At 44.9% G+C, this 26,536-nt stretch overlaps 1 protein-coding gene across 1 annotated transcript in view; it reads left to right on the plus strand.

Moving 5' to 3' along the window:
* The window catches only part of PRXL2C (peroxiredoxin like 2C), a 71,046-nt gene that overhangs the window by 11,998 nt on the left and 32,512 nt on the right, over positions 1-26,536 (plus strand). Inside the window, exons 3-4 of the mRNA XM_085632851.1 lie at positions 25,406-25,459; positions 25,574-25,679. Of these exons, the coding sequence (XP_085488977.1) occupies positions 25,406-25,459; positions 25,574-25,679 (160 nt within the window). The remainder of the gene's footprint in view (positions 1-25,405; positions 25,460-25,573; positions 25,680-26,536) is intronic.

Here is a 26,536-nt window from a genome sequence, read left to right on the forward strand (position 1 = left end):
CTGAGCTTCCTAGGCCAAATTAACCAGCTTACATCAGCGTGCCTCTCCCAGCTGAAAGTCCTCCGTGAAATCTTCCCTTTTAGCCTTCCTGATTTACGGATATCAGTTATCATCGATTTGATCCTTTCTAGGATTGACTATTGTAATGCCCTCTTCATGGGCATAAATAAGCGTCAACTGTTAAAACTGCAGTGTATTCAAAATGCTGCAGCTAGAAAGCTGTTCCACCATGTATCTGGCAGCATCAAAACTCTTCACTGGCTGCAGGTGCAACAGCGAATTGAGTTTAAAGCTTTGTGCTTGGTACATAAAACCCAGTTTGGGGGTGGAGCGGTGGATCTACAGAAACTATTTCTACAGTACCATCCTCGGCGCAACCTTAGATCGGCCAACAAAGGTCTAGTCCAGATTCCCAGAATTCATAGAGCTAGATGGGGTGGTTGGAGCCTGACATACCGTGTGTTCAAACTATGGAATGAGTTACCTGACAATATCAGACTCCAACCGTCCAGACCTCGATTTCAGGAAGTTGCTGAAGACGTGGCTATTTGCTAGGCAGAAGTAATGCTACATCTCCTGTGCTAAACCTGTGTCCTCCCTCAGCGCCAAGATGCATCGGCATTTGTGCGCTCTACAAGCATAATACTTACTTACTTACTTAACACTGCCATTTTTGGGCTTTGGTGAGATTGTGAAGGAGTTTTTTTGATTTAGCTAGATTGGGCATAAATTTGCACAATAGTTTATCATTCACAAGAAGCTACAAGCTTCAGTCACACTATGCGGTGGAAGAGCACATCATATGCCAGCTACCTACTTGGGGTCCACTCTACTGCTCTGATTGGAGAACACTTAGCCAAAGCATTTTATGGAGCATTCAGAAATGTGCATTTTTCCTGGTGCTTCAGCTATGCGTTGCAAAGCGGCTTTTAGGCACTTATGGTGTTCCACAGTGGTGGATGCATATATTAGAATGTCATCTCTTATATTCATAACTCCATCTAGCCCAGATAGTTTCTGTTTTGGTGTCTCGAAAGACCTGTGTGTCTGACAGCACTCCGCAACATTGCCTTTTGTACCCTTAAACGTACATGTGTAGAAAATGTTATATTGTATAATCTTGTTTTTTTGTGAAACATCTTATGATAGCTGGCCTTCAGATCCTGTTTTAAAAACCACTTGATGCCATTGAAGTCTAAAAGACCTTGAGGTAATGTCTGTGTATCTCAGTGACACAGTTTGGTAGCGTCATATCAATGCCGATGTGCACTTCATTATGTGTAGTTGGACGCCACCTAGAAAGCAACACCCATGGCGTAGGCCCTGTGACATTTTTTAATAACACCCATTTACTTTAGTCTTTTGAGTTATGCCTCCTCTTGGGGTGTCAAATTAAATGGAATTCTCCTGTGACTGAGGGCAATTGGCCTCCCAGATAAGTCTAGAAGCATGACAGGCTTAGTTGTCAAACACTACAGGCCAAAGTAGAGGTGGCTGTATTATTTCAGAATCTTGTCAGTGTCCCATGTATTAACTTCACAAGTGACATAGCAGAGTAGATGTGTCACTTCTGTTACAAATACTTTAGCCTTGATCGATGTCCATTCATGGCAAATTATTGTGTCAAACATGTCAGGTAGTAGCAGAAGGCACAGCCATGCCGCCTTCTGATCGTCCAGGTGGTCATCAACTTCGATCTTGGATGAAGTAGTGAAAATTGTTTTTGTCCATCAAGTTGACAGATGCCCCTGAATCTATGAAGGCACTGACGGTGGGTCCTAGAATTTGAATTCTGCATCTAAATTATTATGTTTGGCCCCTCAAGACCTATTAACAAATGAGATTAGAAAGATTTCTTCATCTTTCTCAGGGTTTACCTTCTTAGTTAGGATGTTATCTCCTTCTGATGATAATTCCCCTTCTTCCTGTTCAGGTTAAATAGCCTGCCCTGCAGTGTTCTCATGGATCCTGATGTCACCCCTCTCCTCCAGTTTGAATGACCTCTGCTGCCCCTTCACAAACTCTGTCTTTCACACACTAAGCAAGATTTGCCCTGGACCGGGCAGTCATCTGCTTAGTGTGGTTAACTGCCACAGTATCAATATGGCATTTTGTCTTTAGGTTCTCCTGGTCTTCTTTTGGGAGTGCTTTTAGTGCAATGTCTACTTCGCTTGGCATCAACTGATTCCATTTTGATAGGTTTGGAGTAATCCTGTTCTGTCTTTGCCACCTTTAAGGTGAGTGCAGATTCCTTGATCGCCATGCTGAATTGGCTAATTTATGTGACCTACTGAATGTAAGAGTGCTTTTATAGCCATTCATGGGCCACGGCAAAAAACAACAGTTGATGGACAGGTCCTCCCTGGACTGGAAACAAGCATCCTAGGACCGGTTTCGGGTTTCACCCCTCTTCAGCCAGGCTAGCTTGATTCCAGTGGCATGGAGAGCACGGGACCCACGTCTGGGCATACCCTTCCCACTCGGGGTGACAAATGCAAAAACAACAGTTGATGGACAGAATGCAGAACAATGTCATACATTCACCCCAGTACAGAGATCTGGGCCTAAATCCATCGTTTTTTTGCTCACCATGCCGTTCCAGTTTGAACCCAGCCATATGCAAATCAGTCTTGTCCCTGTGCCTCATGGGTACAGTCTAGCCCGAACTGCCAAGCCAGGTCCTCCCTGGACTGGAAACACTGGAAACTAGGAGCTTGCATCGATTTAGACAAAAATCTCTCAGGTTGTGAATCGCTGTCATTTTGATCCTGACTATCGAAACGCCTTTCAGAGGTCCATGGGGGACGCAGGGGTAGTTACAAAACTGATAGCCCCAAACACAGGCCAAGGGAGTGACTAGAGGATCGCATCTGTTTGTCAGCCTTAGTGATATGTGAATCAAAGGGTTAAAAAGGCCCTGAGCCCTGCTGTAAAAGATTTTAAATAATCATACCAAGCACCTCCGATAATTGTACTTTGCACACTCCATACGCCAAATTCTGCATATGCTGCTACTAAATGGACTGTGTTTAATCACTGCATAGTATTTCTGCTTTTTACACATGTCTTTTTAATCAGATCTTATGCTTTTAACTTGCACTTTTGTTGCTTCCCTTGTAAAAGATTTTAAATAATCATACAATAAAGGTCTTCTTCTGAGCCCTGCATCTCCTTTTTGAGATGTGCCCAGGTCCATTTGACCTGTGACCTCTTTTTAAAATCAAAGAGCCTCTTTTGAATTGTATTGAAGAGCATGACTCTTCTTTCCACTAGTATGTGTGTCACACCATCTCTGAGAAACGTAGCAATCCAGAAATCCTGGGTGGAGGGGGGGAGGCGTGGCTCTACCTCCACAGGCTCCTCCAGCAAGCCCTGGTTCTCTAAAAATGGAATCCATCTATATGTTGTGTCTTTCACAGATACACCTACACCCCAGCACACGCATGCATCCATATGCGCTGACTCTTATGTAGTGTACCCTTTCATACATTCCAGCGCACACTTGCAACCGCGTGTGCTGATTCTCATGTATTGTATAACTTCACAGGCACACATACATTCTAGTTCATGCATGGAACCAACCACCCGTGCTGTCCACTGCTGCATACAAACCAATGCAGGCCAAGGGGGAATGAAGCACACAGCAGAGGACCTTTAAATGAGTGAGCCAGAAGGCACTACCCCAGTGACACCGATAAAGAGGGCCTGTTCCATCTACTGATCACTATTACTGAAAACACAACATGCTGCCACCATTGTGCTCCTGCTACTTAACTCCAGTTGAAGGTAGTAGCCTTACAACAAGGAACGGTAACCCAGATTCGAGGTCGACTGCCCTAGCCGTTAGGCCAACTCCTCTCCCTCTCCTATCTCTATAAAAATGCATACTAATGATTTATTGATATATATTTTTTAAATATTTTCAAAAATATTCGCGACGACGTTGATAGTCACGATGTCCCCATGTTAGTATACAAGGGCTGCGCTGGCGGCGTCGTCGACTCGAATATTGCACGCTGTTAAAAAAAAAAAAAAATTGGACATATAACTTATGTCATTAACAGCTCTGTTTCTCAACCATGGGGTCAGAGTATCCCCACCCTGACCCCTTATGTGGGCTTTCACACAGTTCACATTTCCAGCTCCGGGAACCGTTCCCGTGCAATACAATGGCAGCTGCAACTTTCTGTTCAGGTCCGTGCATCCAATCAGAGCATTCCCATTGGCATGTGCATTCCGCGATTCATCGCGAAACCTTCAGGCAATATCAGCGGCCAGAGATATCACTATAATTTTAAACTTCAATTTCTCAAAAACTACTGAACAGATTTACATAAACTAAGCAAAAGAAGCTTCCTTGAACCAACATCTACTCCCTGCCAAATCTGGTGTAAGTTAATTGAGCGGTTCGGGTTGTAGAGGTGGCTAAAAGTTCCTATGGGAATTAACATTACAAAAGCAACCTTATTTTGCCCCCAAATTTTCGGTCCCACTGTATGGATCACCCCCAAACTTTCCCAATCAATAATCTCCACCGTGACATTATTTGGGCAACATTTCATGGGATTACTCTATTGAGTAACGAGTTCGGACTCTAAGATTCCCTGTTTATTGTGAACCTAACAACAAGCATGCCACCACAGTTTATGCATGTATGCGTGTAAGCTGGGTAGCTCACTACATGCAGCACTGGCCCCATAAAACAAGCACTTGCTTTATATGTATAATTTTTATGTCAAGCGCATTTAGTTTTGCATAAATGTTCTAAAACACTTTACGTTAGTGTGGACTGTTGCATTTTAACATGGAAAATATTAAGTAATGTTCCAAAGAGAGCCAATTTGTAATTCAAGGAATTAAAGGCCTGATTTAAGCTTTTGCGGAGAGGGTGCTTGTAACAACTGTGATGGAGTACTCTCTCCACCTCATTTAGCGTTTGGCAGAATTTCAGTATGTAGACGGTGGAGACTACTCCGTCTCCCCTGCCTACACACACCTTCGACGCCCTTACTGAGTAAGGGCAATTGGAGGTTTGGCCATGTGTTCCCGCACCTTCCGCACCTTATTTAGAATAGGCAAACACATGGCCAGTTTTCACTGTCTGTATGAGGCAGTGGAAACTGCTAAATGAATGACCACTTCCCGAATGAAAGTGCCAGAAGGAAAGCACTTGTACCCTAAATCTTGGTGTTAGGCCCACGTCCTATATGCTGGCTGGTGGCCTTCTTCTAGAATCGCAGAACAGTGTAATTCATGAATAAATCTATGTACATAAGAAGATCACACAGTGCATATCTAGTTTACAAACAGAGCCGCATAGATAATTGGGTGAGATACAAGTATACAAGGATGGGTGAGGGCAGATGCAGGTGGATCAATCAGTGGAAGATGCATGACATGGCGCAGGAGGAAAGAGGATGGGTGTAGCAATTGGAGGTGAGGGATATACAGGGATTGGATTGAGAAGGTGTGGAGAAGGTGTGGCGAAACTTCCAAGAGAGATGAGTGAATCTCTTCCAATGGGTATGTTCTCAGAGGTGTTACTTGAAGGAGGGGTCTTCGTTTATTTCCATAAGTGGAGAAGGGAAGCAGTGTGATTTTCCCAACCAAGATGAAGGTACATACTCTTAAAAAACAGGAAAGGACCTGGCACCTTATAAGTATGCTTCCTGCATTTTTATATGCATTTCCAGTCTGAAGGTGGTGCCGCATGTTGTGCATGTGCCACATAAGGGTTTAATCTTAGTGGCCAGGTACATTGTGCTACTGAAGTAGTCTGATTTTTCGACAAGGCAGCTGGTCTTGAGTGTGACAACAAGTAGAGGTAGCAAGTAGTGTCACCTAAAAGTAGATGTGATTCTGTTGTACCTTCGGAGGCCTTTGTTGTGACGTGCTGCTAATTGTAGAATGCTCTTCAGGGGTCTTATGTTTATCTTGGAGATGTCCGCTAACAGCACTGCCTTCATTATTATCGACTAGAAGCATCAGATCTGCAGCAGTCCTGAAGTCTGCTTTTGGGAGTAAGGCTTCACCCTGCCAAGCTTGGCCAGATGCAGGCAGTCTTGTGCACAATGCTGGTCCTGAAGCTGAAGTTGATGTCAGTGTGCAAAACTAGTGACGTGGTACTGTTGACAAGTCGTGGGGTCAAGCCATTCAGACTGGTGTTTGAAAGCCAGTCTTGGACCTTTTGCTGTTTGCAGCCGCGGATGATGGGCACAAATTCCATGTTGGTGAAGTTCAACTTGAGATTCTTCGTCTATCCTATTTTAGGTTTTAACCTATCGTAACTGATAAAACGTGACCAAAAGGGAAACATGCCTCATCAGTGTAAACATATATGCTCTGATAAACACCTGCACAACCACAAACTAAAAAGCCATTCAAAGATAGGAGAGTGCAAGGAAATAAGTCCTTTTGATTTCTTCCTGAAAGGGGCCAACACAGTGTAACTGTTTTATAGAAGGTAGCAGCAAGATAGACTGGTCTTTGAATTATTCTGCTTGGGTTTTGTCGTTTGTGGATATCACAAAAATATGGTTTCTTCCTCCTTTTGTTTTCTCCTGTTTTGTGTGCTTGAATTAAAGGTGCTGGGTTTAGAAGCATGTTTAGGTCTGGTCTAATCAGTTTATACATTGTAGATAGTCTAAGAATATTAAAATCATATTTGATGTTTTGCTAGTGTTTAATTCTTTCACTGATAGGTGAACTGGCTGCCTCATAAGAATCTTGGCCAACATGTACCAACACATTTACCCACAGACTCTGAATGGGTAAAATCCTTTGATACATCAGCCCCCTCTTCTAACTAGTCCATATTGATAGCAGGTTAACTGCTTAACACCCCTGGTTTTAATCTTTCAATGCAAGGTGTAGTGACAGGTTTCTGTTGAAAGAGGGCTGCGACCATGCACATGGAATAGTGGTGAAAGCATGATACAAGACTTTACGTATGCACTCAAACAGCCACATTGCTATGTGTGTCACCTTCACTAATCCTGGCTTTTTACCCAACAGCACTTTACTGCTCGGGTTTCTGAGCCCATAGTTACTATGTTAACAGCAAAATTTCAGCTCCCAGCATACAAAAGGTCAGGACTGAGTTAAAGTGTGACATTTACCATCAAGACATTTGCTAGCTATGAATATCCACAACAGCAACACCACCTTAATATAGTCATGCAAAGAGAGCAGAAAATCAGTGGTGAGCATATTTAAAGCATCAAGTTTCAGTTGCCTACGAATGAAATCCTACAAATTAATCTGTTCTAATTCCAAATTGCAAAGGTTTCACAAGGTACTATGCTGTTAGGGTTTACCACACCTACAATGTCATAATATTCAATAAAGAGTAAGCAAATGACCCTCAACTGTGTCCAGGAATTTGTTTATTAAAATATTTGAATAAAGCACTCTTGATTTTTTTAAATCCATTAATAGTCCTGAAAAACAGACAGAGCCCAAACAGAGTGAACGTGAGAGATAATGATATGTGAGTGTGTGTAATAAGGTGTGAGTTCTATAGACAGACTTTCTATGCTTAAAACAGTCTAACTTAAGTCCATTTGACACTGACAATGGAAAGACACTACATACCCTGCATTACTTCTCCTTTACATTAAATATGTGCTTTTTAACAATCACTGGAGAAGCCAAACATGTTTTGTAAACACTGGAAAAACAACGTTTTTGTCAATTCTGGGGTTTAAAAATGTTTTGAAAATACTGAGACAACACCACTGAAATCCACTAAAAATAGACACTGAAAAGCGGACAGCCTAGAGATACTTAAGTGGTCGTCAGGCATTCCTTCAAAAATCTAAGTCCGGTCCGGAAGAGAACTTCAGGCAGAGCTGGGTGTCATCTGCAAACTTCTAAATATTAATATCCTTGACACCAATATGTATATGCTGAAGGTCTCTGGTGAGAAAATGGAGCCTTAGGGGACGCTGCAGTAGACTTTAATAGTGTTATACATGGAGTAGGATATCTGGCCAGCCAGGATTCATTTTTCAAATTTGCTGCAAATCACTGCAGGACTATTCTGTCAAATGCCATTCACAGCGTGGGTATGTCAAGATGCATTTAATGTTCATCAGCATCAAAGGTCGTGGAGAAGTCTAGCCGGATAAATAGACACAGGTCTTTTTCCGGAGATCTGAAGAGCATCATTGGCAGCTTCAATGGTGGAAGTTTCCTTACCACACTGCAGTCTGAATATGGACTGGTAGACCTATGAAAGGGTGCTGTTCTTGACCTTTATTCATGTGTAGTTCTTAGTTCAGAGCTACTAACCACATTAGGGATGGCAGAGTGCGGTAATGTTAAACACTTTATGGTTTAAATCATTTATTGACGTTTCAAAACACACAGAAAAAACCAACAAAAGAAATTATCAGCACCCTGTGGATTCAAAATGAGTGGCCGGCCCCTTACCACTACGATTGAAATCAAAACTGGAATTGCCCACCCGAAGATATCATAGGAAGTTCTAACAGGGGGGCCGTCGAACAACAAATTCTAAAAAACAAAACTATCCCCCCCCCCAACCCCTACCCACCCCCTCCACGTCCATCAGCCTCACTCTTCTTTCTGCTCATCGGATAAGCACAGCAAGCGCAGATAGCGAGGGCAGGTGACCTCCCGAAATTCGGAGGACAGCAGCACCAGAAAGGGTTTCCACAGCTCCCCGTATTTGGAGCCCTCCCCTGCCAACGTTAGCGTAACCTTTTCCATGCCGAGGACATGCCATAACCGGTATAACCAGCCCGTGAAAGTTGGAGTGGTGGGGGTGCGCCAGTGAATAAGTATGTTCTGTGTCGCTGAGCCCAGTGCTATGGCTATCTGTCGATCCCTACGCGATTTAAGCGGTAGGTCAGAGGATCTGGGAGACCCAACAGTGTGTACGCCGGGAAGCGCGGTATCGCTGTGTTAAAGTGCTTGTCCACCTCATCTAGCGCCTGGAACCAATATGGCTGGATGTGCTCACACTCCCAGAGTAAATGGGTCAGGGTGCCTATCCGGTCACAACCCCTCCAACACTTCGCGTCCCTCGTCCGGTCCATAGCATGTAGACGTTCCGGGGTGTAATACCAATATGTCGCGACCTTTGTGAGTGTGTCGGTGAGTCCCATATGGTAGGCTGAATGTCGGGCCCTATAATAAATTCCCTCCCACTCCTTGTGCGTCAAAGTTCTACCCAGCTCCCTCTCCCATCGCGTCCTACCCAGGTTGTAAGTGTGTGCGAATCGAACCTGCATCATCCTATACAGATCGGAGATTAGCTGTTTGTCCGATGTGCACGTTACAAGCCATCGCTCATACTGGGAAAGTCTTCGATCTACAAATGGGCGGACCCGCTCGTCGAGCGCCCAGTGCCGAACCTGTAGGTATCGAAGCCGTTCCGCTTCAGGTAACCCGTATTCCTGCTTAAATTGCTGAAACGGGCGCACACCGTCTGCGTCATACATGTGATATAGAAAACGGCATCCGGCCGGTTTCCATCTGCCGAAGGCTACCGAATCCATCCCAGGGGCAAACTCCAGATTATCGAACAGGGGAGTAAGCGGGGAGGGGAAGGTAGTGAACTCGTGGGGGACGTTAACGCAGTCCCATATCTCCAGAGGTACACGGGTGATATAGGAAGCATAGAGATTAGGGGGCCTATGCTGTTTGCGTAGAAAAGGAATTTCCTGCAGGGATCTTGCTGCTAATACCTGATCCTGAAACAGCCAATGTTTCTCCGACTCCCAGCGGCTCCATTCCACCAAGTGACGTAACTGGGTAGCCCGAAAATAGAGCTGAAGGTCAGGAATCCCGAGTCCCCCATTTTCAGGTGGGAGAGTGGACAACAACCGCTTCATGCGCGGCTTCCGCCCGTTCCAAATAAACTGGGCAAGCTCTGATTGTGTCTGCTGTATCCATCCGGTAGGCGGGTGCAAGGGAATGGTGCGGAAGAGGTATAAGATCTGCGGAAATATGGTCACCTTGACCGCCGCAATTTTGCCCAGCCAAGAAAGGGGATAATACTTCCACTGCCCGAGTTCCCGGCGGATCTTCCGGCGCAACGCTGCATAATTGAGAGCCACCACCCTTGGAAGTGTGGGGGCCAACTGAATCCCCAAGTATGGAACCGAGTCCTCTGCCCACTGGACGGGAAGCGAGCTCTGCAAGTACTCCCGGGCGGGTGGAGACAGGGAGAGACAAAGGGCTAACGACTTGTCGGCATTCACCTTGAACCCCGTGACCTGCGCGAAGGTATCCAGGTCCGCCAAGCAGGCCGGCAGTGCCTCACGCGGGTTAGATAAGGATAACAAAACATCATCCGCGTAGAGGCTTATGGTATGAACATACCCCCCAAACTTGATTCCTGAAACCGCTGGGTTTTGCCTGATCCTTTGGGCGAGAGGTTCCATATAAGCGGCAAAAAGCAGAGGCGACAATGGACACCCCTGCCTCGTGCCCCGCTCTATAGTGAAGCTGGAGGACGTGTGGCCATTTACCCGAACCGAAGCCGACGGGAACTTGTAGCAGTTAAAAATGTGGGTGCGAAACTTCTCTCCCAGTCCCATCCGTATCAACACCCGCTCCAGATAGGGCCAGTGGACGCGGTCGAACGCCTTTTCAGCCTCGATCGTGAGCAGCATGTATTCTCCCGTCGTACGTGAGGCCTTTTCCACCAGATGCAAAACACGTTTCGTGTTGTCAGGTGTTTGACGCTCTGGGATAAACCCCGCCTGGTCCGGGTCAATAAGACCGGGCATATAGGGTGCTAGCCGGCTGGCCAATATTCCCTTATACAGCTTAAGATCGACGTTCAAAAGCGAAATGGGACGGTACGCCCCACAGTGGGTCCGATCTTTCCCCGACTTGGGGATAACTGCTACAAAAGCCCCCAAATGTTAAACACTTAAAAAAACAAATTACAATGATTTGCTACAACACTATAAATGTTGTGGAAGGTCAAGACAGTCTTATAATGGGTCTGCAATTTACAATCATATCATGGCCAGCATTTGGTTTTTTCAGAAGAGGTGAACAGGTCCAATTTTGGTAGACTCTGGGAAAGGGCACTGTTCAGAGATGCATTGATGATCTCGAGCTATATGAGAATGAATGTTCCACCGTGGTCATTGGCAAGGGATGGACATATATCATCAGAAGAGGACTACAACAGTTTAATGTTGTGAATGACAAGTTATCAGTAATCAGACCGCTGGTAGATCACAATATTTCAGAGGCTTTCCTGGTAAGGACATTCTGCTCTTGTTCTGAATCTGGCAAAGTGATTGGCTAAGTGCTTTTAGTTAGATTCCTGAAGTGATGTGTTAAAACGTTTTGCATAAAATATTGAAGAGCTCTTTGGGACTGGTACAGCTTTCATCAATATTGTTCAAACATTTGTTATAAAATTGGGCTTTCCTTCACCTTGTTTCAGAGGCATGAAAGACCGCATAGTGTTAATGTCTTTCATAGACCTGAGGCTGTCTTCTCTGTTGAACTGTACTTCTTCCTAAACTGAGATAATTAATTAAGAATTCCAGCAAGTTTATTATTATGCTGAATAACATGATAATTGGAAAACAATGAGAGGAAGTCAGTGTGGTTCTATGGCAACATCCTTTTTGAAGAGTTTTCCTGTGATAGGTATGTGAGTGGCTGATAATACTGTCCTGTTTTAAAGGTATCTGATAATGTGTCATGTGCAGGTGACTTGCGGGTGAGGTACAGTAGTGGATGTCAAGTCTTCTCCATATCTCCCCTTTATTATAATCGGTGGAATGAAATTGTTTCTTGTGTCTTTCATACATTGCAGAAAATCGGCTAAATCTTTAGAAGAGAGGATATTGAAAGCAGTATTTTTGGGTGTGCTGTGGGATTGGATTATTGTGGTGAGGTTTAGTCTTGCTGTAAAGTGTCCCATGAACTTTTTCCCAGGTTTGGAACTGATGACCTGTAGGTTGCACAAGGATCTCTACAACAACTGCATGATCCTACTGAGATGCCTTTGTTGTATTTCAAACTGTTACCTGCAGGTGAGATGTGGTGTCCAACAGAAGTCACAAATTACTGTTGTAACAAGTTGTGTGTAATACGTTGAGTTTAGCGGGGCATGTCCCATTCCCATGTGCACGTCTTAAAGTCTTCATTGCTTGTAGTAAGGAGGCACCCAAGGAGCTACTGATTAATGAAGTACCTCACTACACAGTCAGAGGAGGTCTGTGGACTCTGTTTGCTGTGGAGCTCAGAGCAGGCTGGCATGAAGTCACATGAGAAAAAGGCTTTGGGTGCAAGCAGAGGTTATCTAAAGGGCTACAAGTGCCATAAGGAGGGACTAAGGATCTGATAAAGCTCAAGGTGAGTGTGAGAAAGATAACAGATGTGTTTTTACAATTTCAGAGGGTCAGTGGAGTCTGAACACCATCTAAGATGTCCTTCAGGGCTGGCCCATGGGTTCTGAGAAGTAGATGATTTCTCTGGGGCTCTATGATGGCCACCTGAGGGTATATGATGGCTAGACAAGGACTTTATAGGTAGGTCAGAGTCTCTCTAAAATGGTTAAGGCGTATTTGGTTCAGCTGTGGCCAGCTTAAAATAAACTGAAGGGAGGCTGAGGGTGACTGAGAAAATGCTGAGGCACAGTAGATTCGATTGACAGACTCTAAGCAACAGCATATTGGGTCTGAATGTCACCTTTGAGTGTCCAAGGGCCAGTGTTGGAAGTGGTTGCGAGCTGAGCATGTGAGAGGGTTGATTGCTGGCCCCAAGGATCTTCTAAAGTTAGCTGAGGTTCGTTATTGGCTGCTTGATAGGTTGTCAGGGCGTATGAATCTCTTTGAGGTTTGGAGGAGGTAAATGTGACTACTAGCTTAGAGAGAGCCAGAATATGATCTTTCATGGGAAGCTGAGGCCAGGGATGTCAATCTTGAATAGCCAAGTGTAGCAAAAGCTATGCTGGATTGCCTTTGGTTGCCCCTGGCAATGCACTTGCTACACCTGGTATCAGAGGTCATGAAGGCAGCAGCTAGAATAGAAAATAAACTAGGGCCCTAAGGGTCCTCTGTACTTCGTGTAGTTTCCACAAATTGCACTTCCGCTAGCCGCTCAAAAGCATGTAAGAGGCTAAGAGTGGGACAAGGAGACACTCCTGCAATGTCATTAGGAGTCAAAGTTTGTACAATGTCTCACTTTTGCTGCCCCTAATAATATGGTAATTCATGGCATAGGCAGATCTTAAGAGCTGAGTGAGGAGGACTACATACTTAGACTCCCTGTTTGGATGGATGGCTTGCACAGGGTCTCTGAGGCATGACCAGAGGAGCTGCAAGGCATGACTGAGGGTGAGAAGCCCTCGGTTCCTCCACCCCTCCTGCATTGATTGGTGGTGGCAAGATTGCCCCGGATTAGGCAGGCTCCTGTTCTCACCCTTGCTCTGGCGCACACTGTCAGGAAAAGAAGGGCCCTGTCAAAGGCCCTTGCCCCAAACACCCCGGCTGTACATATTTTTGGAGAGATGATGACCAACAGTACACCTGTGCTATCTATCTTGTCTTTCTGCTGCCCAGGTTATACCTATTCGGTTGCACTGATGATGTTCATGCTGCCCCTAATTTGAATGTGAATGAAACTTGCACTGCTGTTCCTGCCTCCTTTGCTTGTTCGGAGTGAATTGCTGTTGCCGATGCTGTGTTCACTATTGGGTACACTCTACATTTAGTGCTTGTATGGCGTAGAGACATGCATCACTGAATAGCATGCTTGTTCTGACACTTATACGTAGAATAGTACCTACTTAAACTCGCAAAGCTGATCGGTTTGTGAAAACAAGGCCATTAGAAGAGTAAAGAGAGTGCGGGAAACTGGAATGTGGGCCAAATGTGTTGGAAAACCAGATTTTGTATACATGTAAAATTAACATAATGTGCCGTGAATGTCACAGGAAACAGTACCATTAAGTTTTTTTTTAAACAGGGAGGAATGAGAGGAATTATATTTAGGATCCATACTCGTCTCAAAAAACACAATTTTTAAGAGCAGACCATCTCAAATAGTGTTTTCGGGACTCTGCAGTCCCTTATAGGGGCAACAATACTAGAGAAATTAGCAATAAACCAGAAGAAAATTTACAAATTCTAGGAAGCTTTAAACTTTTTTGTTATAAGGGTGAAGACCAGGTCAAAATGCCTTCCGCCATCTTTGACTGATGGGGTGATAAGTAAAGTTCGTAATCTTAGTGACGTTGCTCATGTAGACATTGAGGGACAGCCTTCACTTGTTTTGCATGCTCAGCTTCAGTACTGGAGTAGATTAAAATATCATACATGTATTTGATCACATCTTAATTCAAAAAGTCTCAAAGGACCACATGTATAAATAAAAATGGAATGGCTCTGGAGCTTTACACAGCCCTGAGGACATAGCAGAGTACTCATAAAGCTTGTATTTCATATAAAATGCAGTCGTTCAGTCCTTTCCCTGTCGGATTCTGACAATATGGTACAACCCGCATAGGCCCGGTTTTGTATAAATGACTGCCTGTGATATTTGGTTCAGGAGTACTGGGATCCAGGGTAATAAGTATCTGTTCTTTATAGGGACCTGTTCTGGGTTCATGGCAAGGGCGTGAGTTATAGTTACCTTAGGGCACAAGCTATAGTTACTAGAGATAACTATAACTGGTGAGTTTCAGAGTTTGCTTTTAGTTTAAAACGTTACGTTGTCAGTGAAATTTTCACCTAACTATGATGTCACTTTAACCTTTATTTTTGTTCATTTCTAGGTTTAAAAATATATATATATATTTTATAACCATACTTAAGCCAACCACCCACTGGGCATTACAAAGGTCATGCACAGTCGGGGTTGCCGCAGGGCATGGTCTGCGAGCAACCAACCCTACACCCTCATCAACATTTTAGTATAAAAAACATCTAATTGACACTTTTTTCATCGTTTTTTTAATACATTTTGTGAGTGAAAAAGTTCAAAATAGATGGTTGAAGGCATTGGTTTTTTTGGGAGGGGGGTTGCTGTTTTAAAAAAAACATTTCTAAGTTCTTCTTTTATCATTTCTCACCCCAGAAAATGCTGTCATGAAAATAACCACAAGAGGACCTTGCACTCCAGCTGAAGAACATGATGCTCCAGCTAGGAGTGCTTTAATGCTTTAACAAATGTGGGAAGTTCTCCTGGAGTCATGGATTTAATGGCCCGGGAGACTTACTGTTTTTCTAATGGTACTGGGGAGCTGCTGGACTCCCTTAAGCCCCCAACAACATTAAAAAAAAAAACCTTGGTGGTGCCCCACCCTATTCAAGGGGCACCACCAACCTCAAACAAATATAAACAAGCATTGGCATAGCCTATAGGTCTCGCCTTTGGGACCTTATAAGTGTTTAGCCATGCAACAGTTGATGTTGTTGCACCAAGGATATTGTGCTGCATAACTAAATACTTATAAGGTCCCAAAGGCGAGACCTATTGGCTATGCCAATGCTTGTTATCTGTGCTACTCTGATTATTTTTACCAATCAAGTACGTACGCAGTAACACTATTAAAAACTCAACAACAAACAGTACAAACTAATTCCATTGCCACAGACTTCTTGGAGCATGCATCCTTATTTCTTTTAGTATGTATATGCGTGTGCACTTCAAAGAGCTTCCTTTAAAGAGGTAAACTGTTAGTTTTCTCGCCAATAAAATGCATATTTTCAAAAACACAAACTGCTCCCACTATCACAGACTTCTTGGCGCGCACACCTCTGTTTTTTTAGCAACTACATGTCTGCACATTTCAAACAGCTTCTAATATAAGGGTGGTCTGATGTAAACTGTTACTTTTCACGCCAATAAAATGCACATGTGAAGAAAAGCAAACTGCTCACAAACGACCAGACACTCTGTGGCGCATGCGCCCTTTGTTGTTTTTTATCATCTACGTGCGTGCGGCACTATTGGCAAACTAACCTTATTCTTAACAAAAAACGGCAGAGCTTTTTAGGTCTCGCCTAGCTATTGCGTTTACGCAATCGCTATGCGAGACTCTAGTAAAAGGGGCATTTCAAAGTGCTCCCAAAAGTGGATTGCATGGCGAGCACGCGCACAATCACGTGCATCGTGCCGCCATGCAATCCGTTTGGGGAAGCACTTCAGAGATTGTTAGGTCTGTTAGCTGGCTGGCCACGGGCGTGCGGTTACGCACACAATGACGAGCAGAGGAGCCATATGGCTTTCCTCTCTCGTCATGGTGCGCGCACATCTCACACCACTCGCCAGCTAGCCTGCTTTCACTTTTGCGCCTCAGTGTTGCCTGCTCGGCTTCAATGCTCCTCCCCCACCCCCACAACAGAGCGCATCTCGCGGCCGCGCGTCTTTTTGTTGCTTTTTCTTTTGTCCGCGCCTTCTCTACCCCGCCCCCCTCTTGTCCTCTTCTTGCCGTGTTCCCTATGTACCCACCCACCCATCTTTCCTTCCCCCCTGTCTCCTGCATCTTCCCCTCTGTCTCTTTTCTACATATCACCTATTCAGCCTTCTGTCTCTCCCTTGTTCTTCCATTTGCCTTTTCTCCTGTTTTTACCTCTTCACTCTACTGAGCTCCTCCCACACGCCATCAGGCACCAGCGCTTACTGACAGACAAGTGACGCTCCCATTTCCAGTCTGGGTCCGCAAAAGGAAGAGCTGCAGTGCAAGATTTTTCATATCGCCGAGCAAATTGGTGTGTTGCCTTTCAGGTGCTTCCTTTCCCCTAGCAAAAAGGCCGCTTTAGCCCCTTTTGTGGTAATCTTTCGAAATCTTGTAGCCTTGTTCCATGGCACTATAGAGTAGCGACCTATAATGCCTTAATGCATCATCGGCCCCAGTGACACAGTGTCCAACCGAGCCCACACGTCACTGCACCCCAGTCACCACTGTAGCCACATTGCTATACCACTCCTTGGACCCACGGACAACTGTACTGATGCACCACCTCAGTTCTCACCTAGTACATTATTGTTGTCAATTGCTTTGTGAACTTTGATCACAAATTGCAGCAAATAATAGCCTAGGGAAAGCATCTGTTTAAGACTTGGGCGAATGCACCCCAATCCTGACTTGCATCGTCTGTTCAATATTTCAGTTCTACACATGGCTCTGCCTGTGTACCTAGGTCCCAGTTGCACACTTTCAGTTTCACAGAAGAGTTTACCTCAAGCTTCATTTGAAGTGCTTTTCCTTTTCATTGAATGAATGCCTAACAACTGTGCCACGTAGGTCAATTGAGAGTTGGTTTACGGCATTTAAACACACATGGATTTCAGAATGTAAGAATAACAGTTTGTGCAGCAAGGCACAGGGTTTTATTTTAGGTCTAGCCTGGGGACAGCTTAAGTTATTTAGTCAACATCATGTTTTCCAAAAAAAAGCATCATAAAAAAACAACACCCATGCATAGATACAGGGACTTCTGATAATCCCTCTTCGTCGATTGTTTCCACATTTTGCTTCCGCCCACCTCAGCATACAGTCTTGGGCAGTGGGTCGGCCCACCTCACCCCTGGCTGCCTTGCACTGTGAGAGGACATGGTGGCTGATCACTCGTGCGCAGCTGCCTGAGGAGGAGCACTCGTTAGTGCCAGGATGGGTGCCAATTGGCGGCTAGGCCTCATCTTTATTTTTAGGTTTGTGTTTTTTAAATATCTTTTTGCACATTGCACGTTTGCAATAAATAAACCATGACTACGGGCTTCGCATAGGGTTGTTAAAGGTGCAACTGACAGGAATGCAGGGTAACATGCAAACTCTGTACATTGTGCAGGATTCTCTGTGCAGCGAGGAGACCCCAAAGCGTGCGTCATCAGGCTGAGCAAAACATCTCTTCCTGAGGCTGAAATCCCATCACTCGCAGGCCTCGTTGTCTCGGTTTATTGGGAGACATTGATCTGCGCATCTGTTGTCGTGAGCTAAAGTGCGGGGCCCTGTTTAGCGCGAGGTCCAGGACAATAACCCCCGGGTGCCCCCCTCCCCAGGTGTAACAGTGCCTCGTGCTTCTACCTGCAGCCTTTGGCGCGCTCCAGACAATAGTTCAGGTAAAGTGCAGGCCGGGAGTGTCCTTGCGAGGAGCAAACGAGGCAGAATAACCAGTTCTCCTCGTTAACACAATCATGTCTGATGGCTGGGCGTGCTGGCTTGGTACAATGCGGTCTGCGCACCGCACCTGGTGTCTGCACCTGAAGTCTTGGACGGTGAGGCGTTTCCACTCACCGACGCAAAGGCTTGAGTTTCAATGGGAGCGGTATAAGCTTTACAGCAGCAAATCCTCCTAAACGTATTTATGCAGCTTAGAGTCTGAAAACATAGAACAATCACAGGCTAGGGGTGAGTTTCTTAAACAAGCATTGGCATAGCCAATAGGTCTCGCATTTGGGACCTTATAAGTTTTTAGCTATGCAATAGTTGATGTTATTGCACCAAGGATATTGTGCTGCATAACTAAATACTTATAAGGTCCCAAATGCGAGACCTATTGGCTATGCCATTGCTTGTTGCTTTTAGCTTTCGGCTGTGTGCCACTTACACAGTTATCAACTATTTTCACCACTGTTAAGCAGCACATGCGGAATAAAGCAACGGAACTGTGAATGATTTTTCTTGAGGGAATGGTAGGCGGCATGCACCTTTACAGTGGTTCCACCGTGTTTTTTGCCTTGTCCACGGAGAGCAGCCTGAAGCTGCACATCTTAAAGCGCTCCTTGTGCATGGTGTGCGCCGGTAGGGCTTCTAAACGCTGCGTAGAGGGAAATCCTAGCATTGCTTGTGGGTAAGGCACAATACCACGCATGCCACCCTGTCCTTACCACTTTGGGTGGAGCTAGGTAAACGTATGTTTAAAAAACAAGCTGCTAGTGTAGTTAGGTATATGTGCCACAAAATATAAATACGCACTGCCAAGCCTTTGAACTTCTATATTAAGAATGTGTACAAGTGGTAGAAAGTAGTGTTACCATAAACAAAGAATCGCAACACTTAGCTTGGAAACGCTTTAATTTGATCAAAAGGATTGTTCGCTTCTGCTGTCAAGAAGAGTAAATTGCAACCACGATAAAGGAAAACACTACAGTCTCCTGGATAGATGCCGGAGTGTCGCTACTCGTAAAAAACACATTAATGCAAGCAACGCATAGTAGCATGTACAGTCATATGAACGCACATACAGACACAAATGAAGGGCAAAACGAAAGAAAAAACCGAGAGATGGAAGAGCTGGTGGATGCCAGGTGTGTGGATGGAGAAACAAGTGTTAAAGAGGAGCGAAGTGACTGAGAAAGGGAGATCGCAATAACAGCGAGTGACCACGAACGAAAGTGAAAGCGCCAGGATGTGTAGCCTCGCGCTGAAAGTAAAAAAATAAGGAATTCAAGGAATGCAGCGTCCCGCAAGTGGTGTGCGCAAGAGCGAGCACCAGGCCATCTGTTTAGCATTATGGCGCATGCGTCTGGGCACGATAATTCAAAACAGATGGTGCCTGTGCGGGTAACCGCAAGCAATAGGCCACACGCATGAGTGTGTGGTGAGCTTTTTGAAGCCCCCTAACTATAAGTCTCGCTAGAGCAGGGCATGTGCGCTGCGCTAGGCTCGACCTAAAAATAAAGTTGTTGCTGGGCATTACAGGGCACTCATTCAAAGGACCAGTGAATAATAAATGAGCGGGTCCCGCTGCTCATTTATTCACTTATTTTTTCATTACTCTGGGCGTCCCAGTGCCCACCTGGGATACCCAAATATTATTTTTATAAGGGGAGGCGGAAGTGTGACCCCCTCCCAGAGCCAATAGTGCACCCATGGACCCCATACTCGGGTTCCTTTTTTTTAATAATGAGGGGAGGGGGGCGCACATCCCCCCTCCTTGAGCCAGAAAGGGACCGGGGACCTCATCCCTCTGGGTCTTTACTTAAAAATTAAGAGGAAAGGGCGTGTGGCCTCCCTGAGCCTTAAGGGCCCTGGGGACTCCATCCCCTAGGGCCTCCAGTGGATGCCCCAGTACCCACCCAGAGCAACTTCGGAGCAGTATGTTGGGGGCCATGGTGGGAGCTCCATGACCCCTGCGGCTACAGGTGGCTTCCCAACCAGCACCATACTGGGTTCTGGCGGGAGCCGGCACCTTTCCTTTGCTCCTTCCCAGGTGGGAGCAGCTTTTTTCTACTGCTCACGTCAGACGGGAGCAAAGTGGAGTTCCCTGCTCGAGAAAGTACAGGCAGGTTATAGCCGCACTGTCCCAGGCAGGAAACCACAGTGTCCCAGGAGTGGGCTCAGAGGGACACTGTGTTGTATGCTGCCCCTGGGGTTGGGGTCCCCGAGGCAGATAACACTAGTGGGAAGGGGGGGCACGTGGCCCCCCTCCCCTATTTGTAATTATTTGGCCTTTGGGGATGGGTGCCCCCTCCCTTCATAATTACATTTGGCCCAGGGGGATGGGGTCCCTGGGGCCCATAAGTGGCTTGGAAAGGGGGGGGGGGGCACAGACACCCCTCCGCTTAAAGTTAGGTTTGGCCTTGGGAATGGGGTCCTTAGGTCCCTAAGTGGCTCAGGTAGGGCAGGCCCACTCACACCCCCTCCCGAAAAAAAAAAAAAATGAGACGTGGGCCTAGGCCCACCCCTGGGATCTCTTTTAATTATAATTTACATGCTGACCCGCGTCTATTTATTTTAAAAAGCTGAAATCCTGCAGGGCTCCCATAGGTCTGTAGCTTTTTTTATTTTATTTTTTATTTTGGGCTAAGGAGAAGTCCCTCTGGGACCCCCCCCGCCCCACTGCCTAGGGGGTAAGGGTATCCCTACTTATATCTATATCTATGAAGAGATGCCTACAAAGTCTATGGAAAATGCTTGCAAAAATGTGGTTTTGGGACCACCTTTTTTCTCAGCCCGACTTGATGGATCACCCATAAACTTTCCAGAAGAAGCTGTGGCGGACAACTATTTTTTTCTGCTAAGTTTCGTACACATTCGTCAAACAGTGCCTAGGTTGTAAGAAAACCAAAAAACGCAGACCTATGTGTCGCAGCGGCCGCACCAGACACCAGTTCCCAATGTGGGCTTGGGTGGGCACAACGCATCTGCGGCAGAAGTGGGGCAGGGGCTCCTGCAGGCCGCCGCTCTCCTGATGTTTACCTACCTCACTGTACCCGGCCCACCGGTGTTGTCCTGGGTGCCTGCACTCTAACCCCGGGTGGGGCACTAGAAACAACCCTGGAGATCAGGAAAACACTAAAACTCAACAGTGAGACCCCTTGGTCAGGCGCAAACCTAATTTTGGTCTCGTATGTACAGGCCAATATTTGACCAAAGAGTACTGGCAAATTGACATACCTGTTATATTGGCCCTGTCTACCCAACACTGAGCAGCCAGTCCTGGAATCAGGAGTAACAGGGAACTTCAGTGACCTAGCCTGTGCTAAGTCCTTAGCTATACCTATTTTTAAGAAAGTATACCACAGAACATAGTACTTCTCTTGAAGAACTTAAAAATATTTTTGTTCAATGATCAATACAGTTCATTTCATGATCAGATCAATAACTCAAAATTAATTTACATGAATTTGAGACAAATCAAGGTAATGTCTTAGAAAATTGACCATTAAAAACATTCAACAACCTGTGTGAGCACAAGTCAACTGCATGCTCAAATGTGACTCTGGGCAGTTATATCAGAAATATTGTGAACTTTGCACTATCGCCATGAAAGCACTCTTGTGGGGCCAAAGTGACGTTAGGTGGAATGACCACTGTCACAGCCAATTGGATTGAAGAAGTGAGACTCAGGTTGGCCTCAGGTTGGATGCATCGAGGCAAACTGGTTAAAGAAAGGTCTGGCAGAGGCCAGGTTACAACTGGCATTTGCAGGGACAAGGGTTTCCTCCTCAGACAAAATCTTCTAGTTCTGTCCCTAGGGATTGGATACCAAAGACCCCAAAGGCCAGTGACGCCAAGCCTTCTGTTTCAATTTTAGCCAGGTATTTGAGGAAGAGTTGGAAGCGTCTGTAAACAAGTAAAAAAACACAAGTTAGGATGGAACCACTGGCTAGCAACCACACTTGTCCTCTGAACCTTTTGCCAAATCAAGTGCATCCATTATCAGTGCTTCTCTTTCAAAGGTTATAGCCTCTTTAAACAGGCTTTTTTCAGTGCACTAGTAAAAGAAAACTAGACCCGTAAGCTCCTGCGATTCATTGACAAATTGCTGGTCTCCTTTTGATCAGCAATATCATGGGGAAGAGAGAGGCTGGGTTTCGAAGAACTGATGCCTGGCACCGAGTACCTGGTTGGCTCAAGGACTTTCTAAGTTGAATTCACTCATCGCTGGAAAACAAATGGGATGTCTGCCATTACAATGGGACCTCAACATTGTCTGTAATATGGGATGTTTGTTTCTTATAGACTGAATTGAAGTTTAAGCAAGATTAACTTTAACCCAATTGGATGACCCCAAAAATTCAAGTGATGGACTGATCCTGAGTAGCAGAGTTTGCCCCATAATGTTCACATTAGGAGTATATAAGCTTGCCCTGTGAGCCAGGAAAAGTGTTCATATTTGCTTCCAGCTGAAGCTCTACACCCAACCAGAAGAGGATTGTACCAAGAACAGATAGGTTGTCTAATCTCCCATCACTAGTCATGCCCAGACTCGGAGTGCAGAGAAGCTTGCTTTGCTTATGACTGGAGGAGGCAAAAGACTGCCATGTGTGCTGAGAATTAAAGCTCAGCTAGCTGCTCAGGCCTGTAGAGAATGAAGATGGATAGTCCGATACATGCTGCTACGCCGACCATCCCCAAGAGGACCATTGCCAATTGGGGAAGCACTGCACGTGTTCTAAAGATGACACCACAAGCTCCAGACCATTAGAGTAGAGGGGGAAGATAAACTGCCTAGTGGGTCCCACCTTGAAGCATATTGGACTTGCACTCCAATATCGGGTGTCTGAGAAATTGTTGTGCATTGTGTATTTTTGTGCCTTAATGTAGAAGAAAGTACTTGCCCCTTTTCAAAAGTAAAGCAGTGAACTGCACAATCACGTTATTGAGCTGCTGGGTGTATTGTTGAGAGATGAATGTGTACCTCCACACTAACCTCCCCGAGAAGCTAGTCACTGCTCGCCATCGCTGCCACTGAGAGTCAAATGCTGAAGGGGTTGTACAACGGGCTGGGTACAGTAGAGCCAAACGACTCCTTCCCCCACAGCCGTGGCCTATTAGCCCCACCCTGCCTGCCCCATGGCCCGACCAATCGGGGTCTGGCAGCACTGAACTGTGGTGTGCCCAGTCGCGGAAGACCATAGCAGCACAAGAGCTGGAGCAGAAGCACAGTCCAGCTGAGAGCGATTACACTCCATTAATAAGGAACTCTGATTGCATGCATCAAAAGCTCAAATGACCAAATCTGCAGACACACCTATACCAAAAGAACAGAGGGTCTCTAACTTTGCATTGTTAGCCAGGTAGTGCACATCTGTGTGATGCTAATGTGCCTAGATCTGCATCCTTAGTGAGAAAGCATGAAGGCCCCATGCTTACCTGAGAACGCTAGCTTGTCCACGTTTGTAGTGATGAAGCAACTTAAGTCTGAGCTGAAGAAACAATTTTCCACTGTGCTAGTGAACCTTCAACTGTGAATAAAGTTTTATAATATTTTTGATGAAGGCATAAAACTGCCTGGACAGTTGTATTGTAGCACTTTTATAGCCCTTTTCTACTTCTAAAGTGGCCTCAAAGGATGAAAAATAGCTGTACAGTTTGCTATGCATGGGGATATGCTTTAAGCATTGTATAAGGAATGGAGGCATGCCAGTGCTTGAACTTCTTTAATATACATTTACTTTACCATATTTACCCTCATTATATCTTACGTTGACTGTGTAAGAAGGGATCTCTATAACTATGCCTGGTGTGTGGGTGTGGGTTAGTAGTCTGTGTCTAAAGGGAGTGTGGATGGAACACAAGAAAATTAATAATCACCACGCATGTTTCGGTATGGTCCACCCAGGAGCATAGAAGATGCAGCCTGTGGAAGTCAACGGACTCCAAACATATATGTTTTTTAAAATAGTGTTAATATATTTATTGATCGCCATTCACGTAATCTGTAGCTGAATTTTTCAGCGCTTGGGGCCATTTAAGAATGAGACTCCGCCCTCTAAAAAGCTTTTTGCCATTCCTGGAGGCGGAGCTTCTTGTAATATCTGTCTCCTGTGGTTTCAAGAACTCCAGGTGGCACTGGTTGCAGTTGCTCGTGAATTCCCCGGACCTGTGGAGCGAGCACAACAAGAATTCACATAAGAGGCTCAAGTGCATGTAGGGTGAGCTGTCATTACTTGTCTTTCACATTTCCGACACATAGGAGATGAAGGGGAAATTGCTAAAGATTTTTTTATGAAGTAACAGTTTAACCGTCTTGAAAAATAGTTACTTTATAGTTCTGGTGTCTGTGTTCTGTAACTAACAAATTATATTAATTCTAAGTATATTGTGATATTATGCAATGAACTGGTGCTTGTATTAATGGCAACAAAAGAACACGAGAAGGTGCCTCCTTTTCTCCAGAATTTAACAGCGCATTAAACTCATGGCATATAGTTGTGAAAAGGTTGGCTGAAAGATAAGTGGGACAGAAGAAGAGTTATTGGCAGAGCAGGATATGCGACTGATTGTGCCACACACCAAGCCCCACCCTAATATAAAATATTGTGGAGAAGAGTTGGCCTAAGGGCTATGGCGGTCGATCTCAAATCTGGGGAACCAGGTTTGAGTCTAGGCAAGGACGCGCAACATTCTGTGATTCTGGGCAAATCACTTAATCTCCCCGTGCCTAACAAAAATGAATGTGTCCTCATGTAACGCGAGTGGTGCTCATGTAAAGAGATACCCGATACCTAGGGTCAAGTTCGTGCTATATAAAACCCTGTTAAAAAAAAACCTTCCTATGGGCCAGTCCTACACTGTAATCAGGTATTTACTTTCACAAAAATAATTAAAAGTTTCTGATGCTTTCCTATTGAGATCTGAAGCAAGCACAAGGCACTGAATGATTTTAACACAAGTAAAATAACAATAAACGTATAAACAAGAAAGACCCTTTGTGCCAGAATGAGGCAGAGTGCACGTCTCAACAGCTCCTTTATGAGTTGGGAGCAAATTGGCTCGCATTTTCCTACATTCTGCAAAGTTAATGAGAACTCCTGGGATGGAAAGACCATAGATTATTAGATTGTCCAAAAAAAATGGCACCTACAAAGTTTGTATTGTGAACAATTGGCTTACTTGGAAAAAATGTGGAGCATGATGCTGTAATTTTAAAAATAGTCCATATGTGCATGCGAAAAACCTGTCAAGTAATTTTCAGTTCCTTTCCTGTAACCTTGCCTTACTTTACAGGATGCTGATATCAAGCTGATAGTTATTGGACAATCATCTTTCCATCATATCGAGGTAAATATGATCTCCTATTTTTTGCTATTTTGTAACTAGTTGTCACCGTCTTTATTTATGAGTGTTGCTGGTTGTTATTTTTTGACTAAGATTAAATACATTGTTCTTTTTTAGCCTTTCTGCAAGTTAACAGGTTATACACATGAAATCTATGTGGATCCAGAGAGAGAAATTTATAAAAAGCTTGGCATGAAAAGGGGTGAAGTCTTCTCCATGTCAGGTATGAAATTAGTTGACATTGGCAAGTTCAAATTGCTTCAGTCTGGGGAGTTAAAACACATGTTATGGGGGTGGGTCGAAGGACGTTACCCTATCCCTCAGTTTCCCAAGATGTTTAGTTGTTGGAAGTGTATAGTTCTTTGTATTTTTGCTTTGCACCAAAAGAATGCAAATAAGGAACTGATAGTGATATGTTAGAAACTAGCAGATTCAAACAATTGCATGCATTCATCAATTATGACTGTCCGTGCTAGATTACACGAGGGATCATCACACTAGTAGGTCAGGGACTGCACCAAGATCAAATTGATGTTTCAGGGATTGCAACAAGCGCATATGGATGTTCCTATAAACCCAAATACGTGTCTTCCGTTCAACTCAGGCTCCATAGACCAAATGCTGCTAAGTGTGCCTACTACCACAGTGTTCTGTGATGTCAAAGCCGGAATGTCTACATGTACTGCTTGCTAGATTGGAATTCTTCCATTATGTTGACTACAGATAGCCCAATTATGGCAAACTTTATAATTAACTTATCAGTTGATGTTAGCCACATACACTTTATGGCCCCTGCTTTAATACAAGATGACATATGCAGCTAGGTGAAAGTGTGTAGTGGAGATCTCTCTGGTATGAAAACTTGAGTACCCCAGAGGAGTCCCACTGCTCAAGTCACAGCACCCAGTGACTGTTTGAAAAGGTTCCTTTAGTCTTGGCCACTCCGTGCAGCAGCAAGTGTAATTTTTGACCCAGATGTCAGGGTAGTTTCACTAAATACCAAATCTGGGGGAAATTTGGGTCCTATCATTGTTGCACCTTTCCTCAGGTTGCTGGCATTTTGTTGATTTGGCGAAGGCT

This window comes from Triturus cristatus, chromosome 2_1 (assembly GCF_964204655.1).
Source record: "Triturus cristatus chromosome 2_1, aTriCri1.1, whole genome shotgun sequence".
Lineage (NCBI taxonomy): Eukaryota > Metazoa > Chordata > Amphibia > Caudata > Salamandridae > Triturus > Triturus cristatus.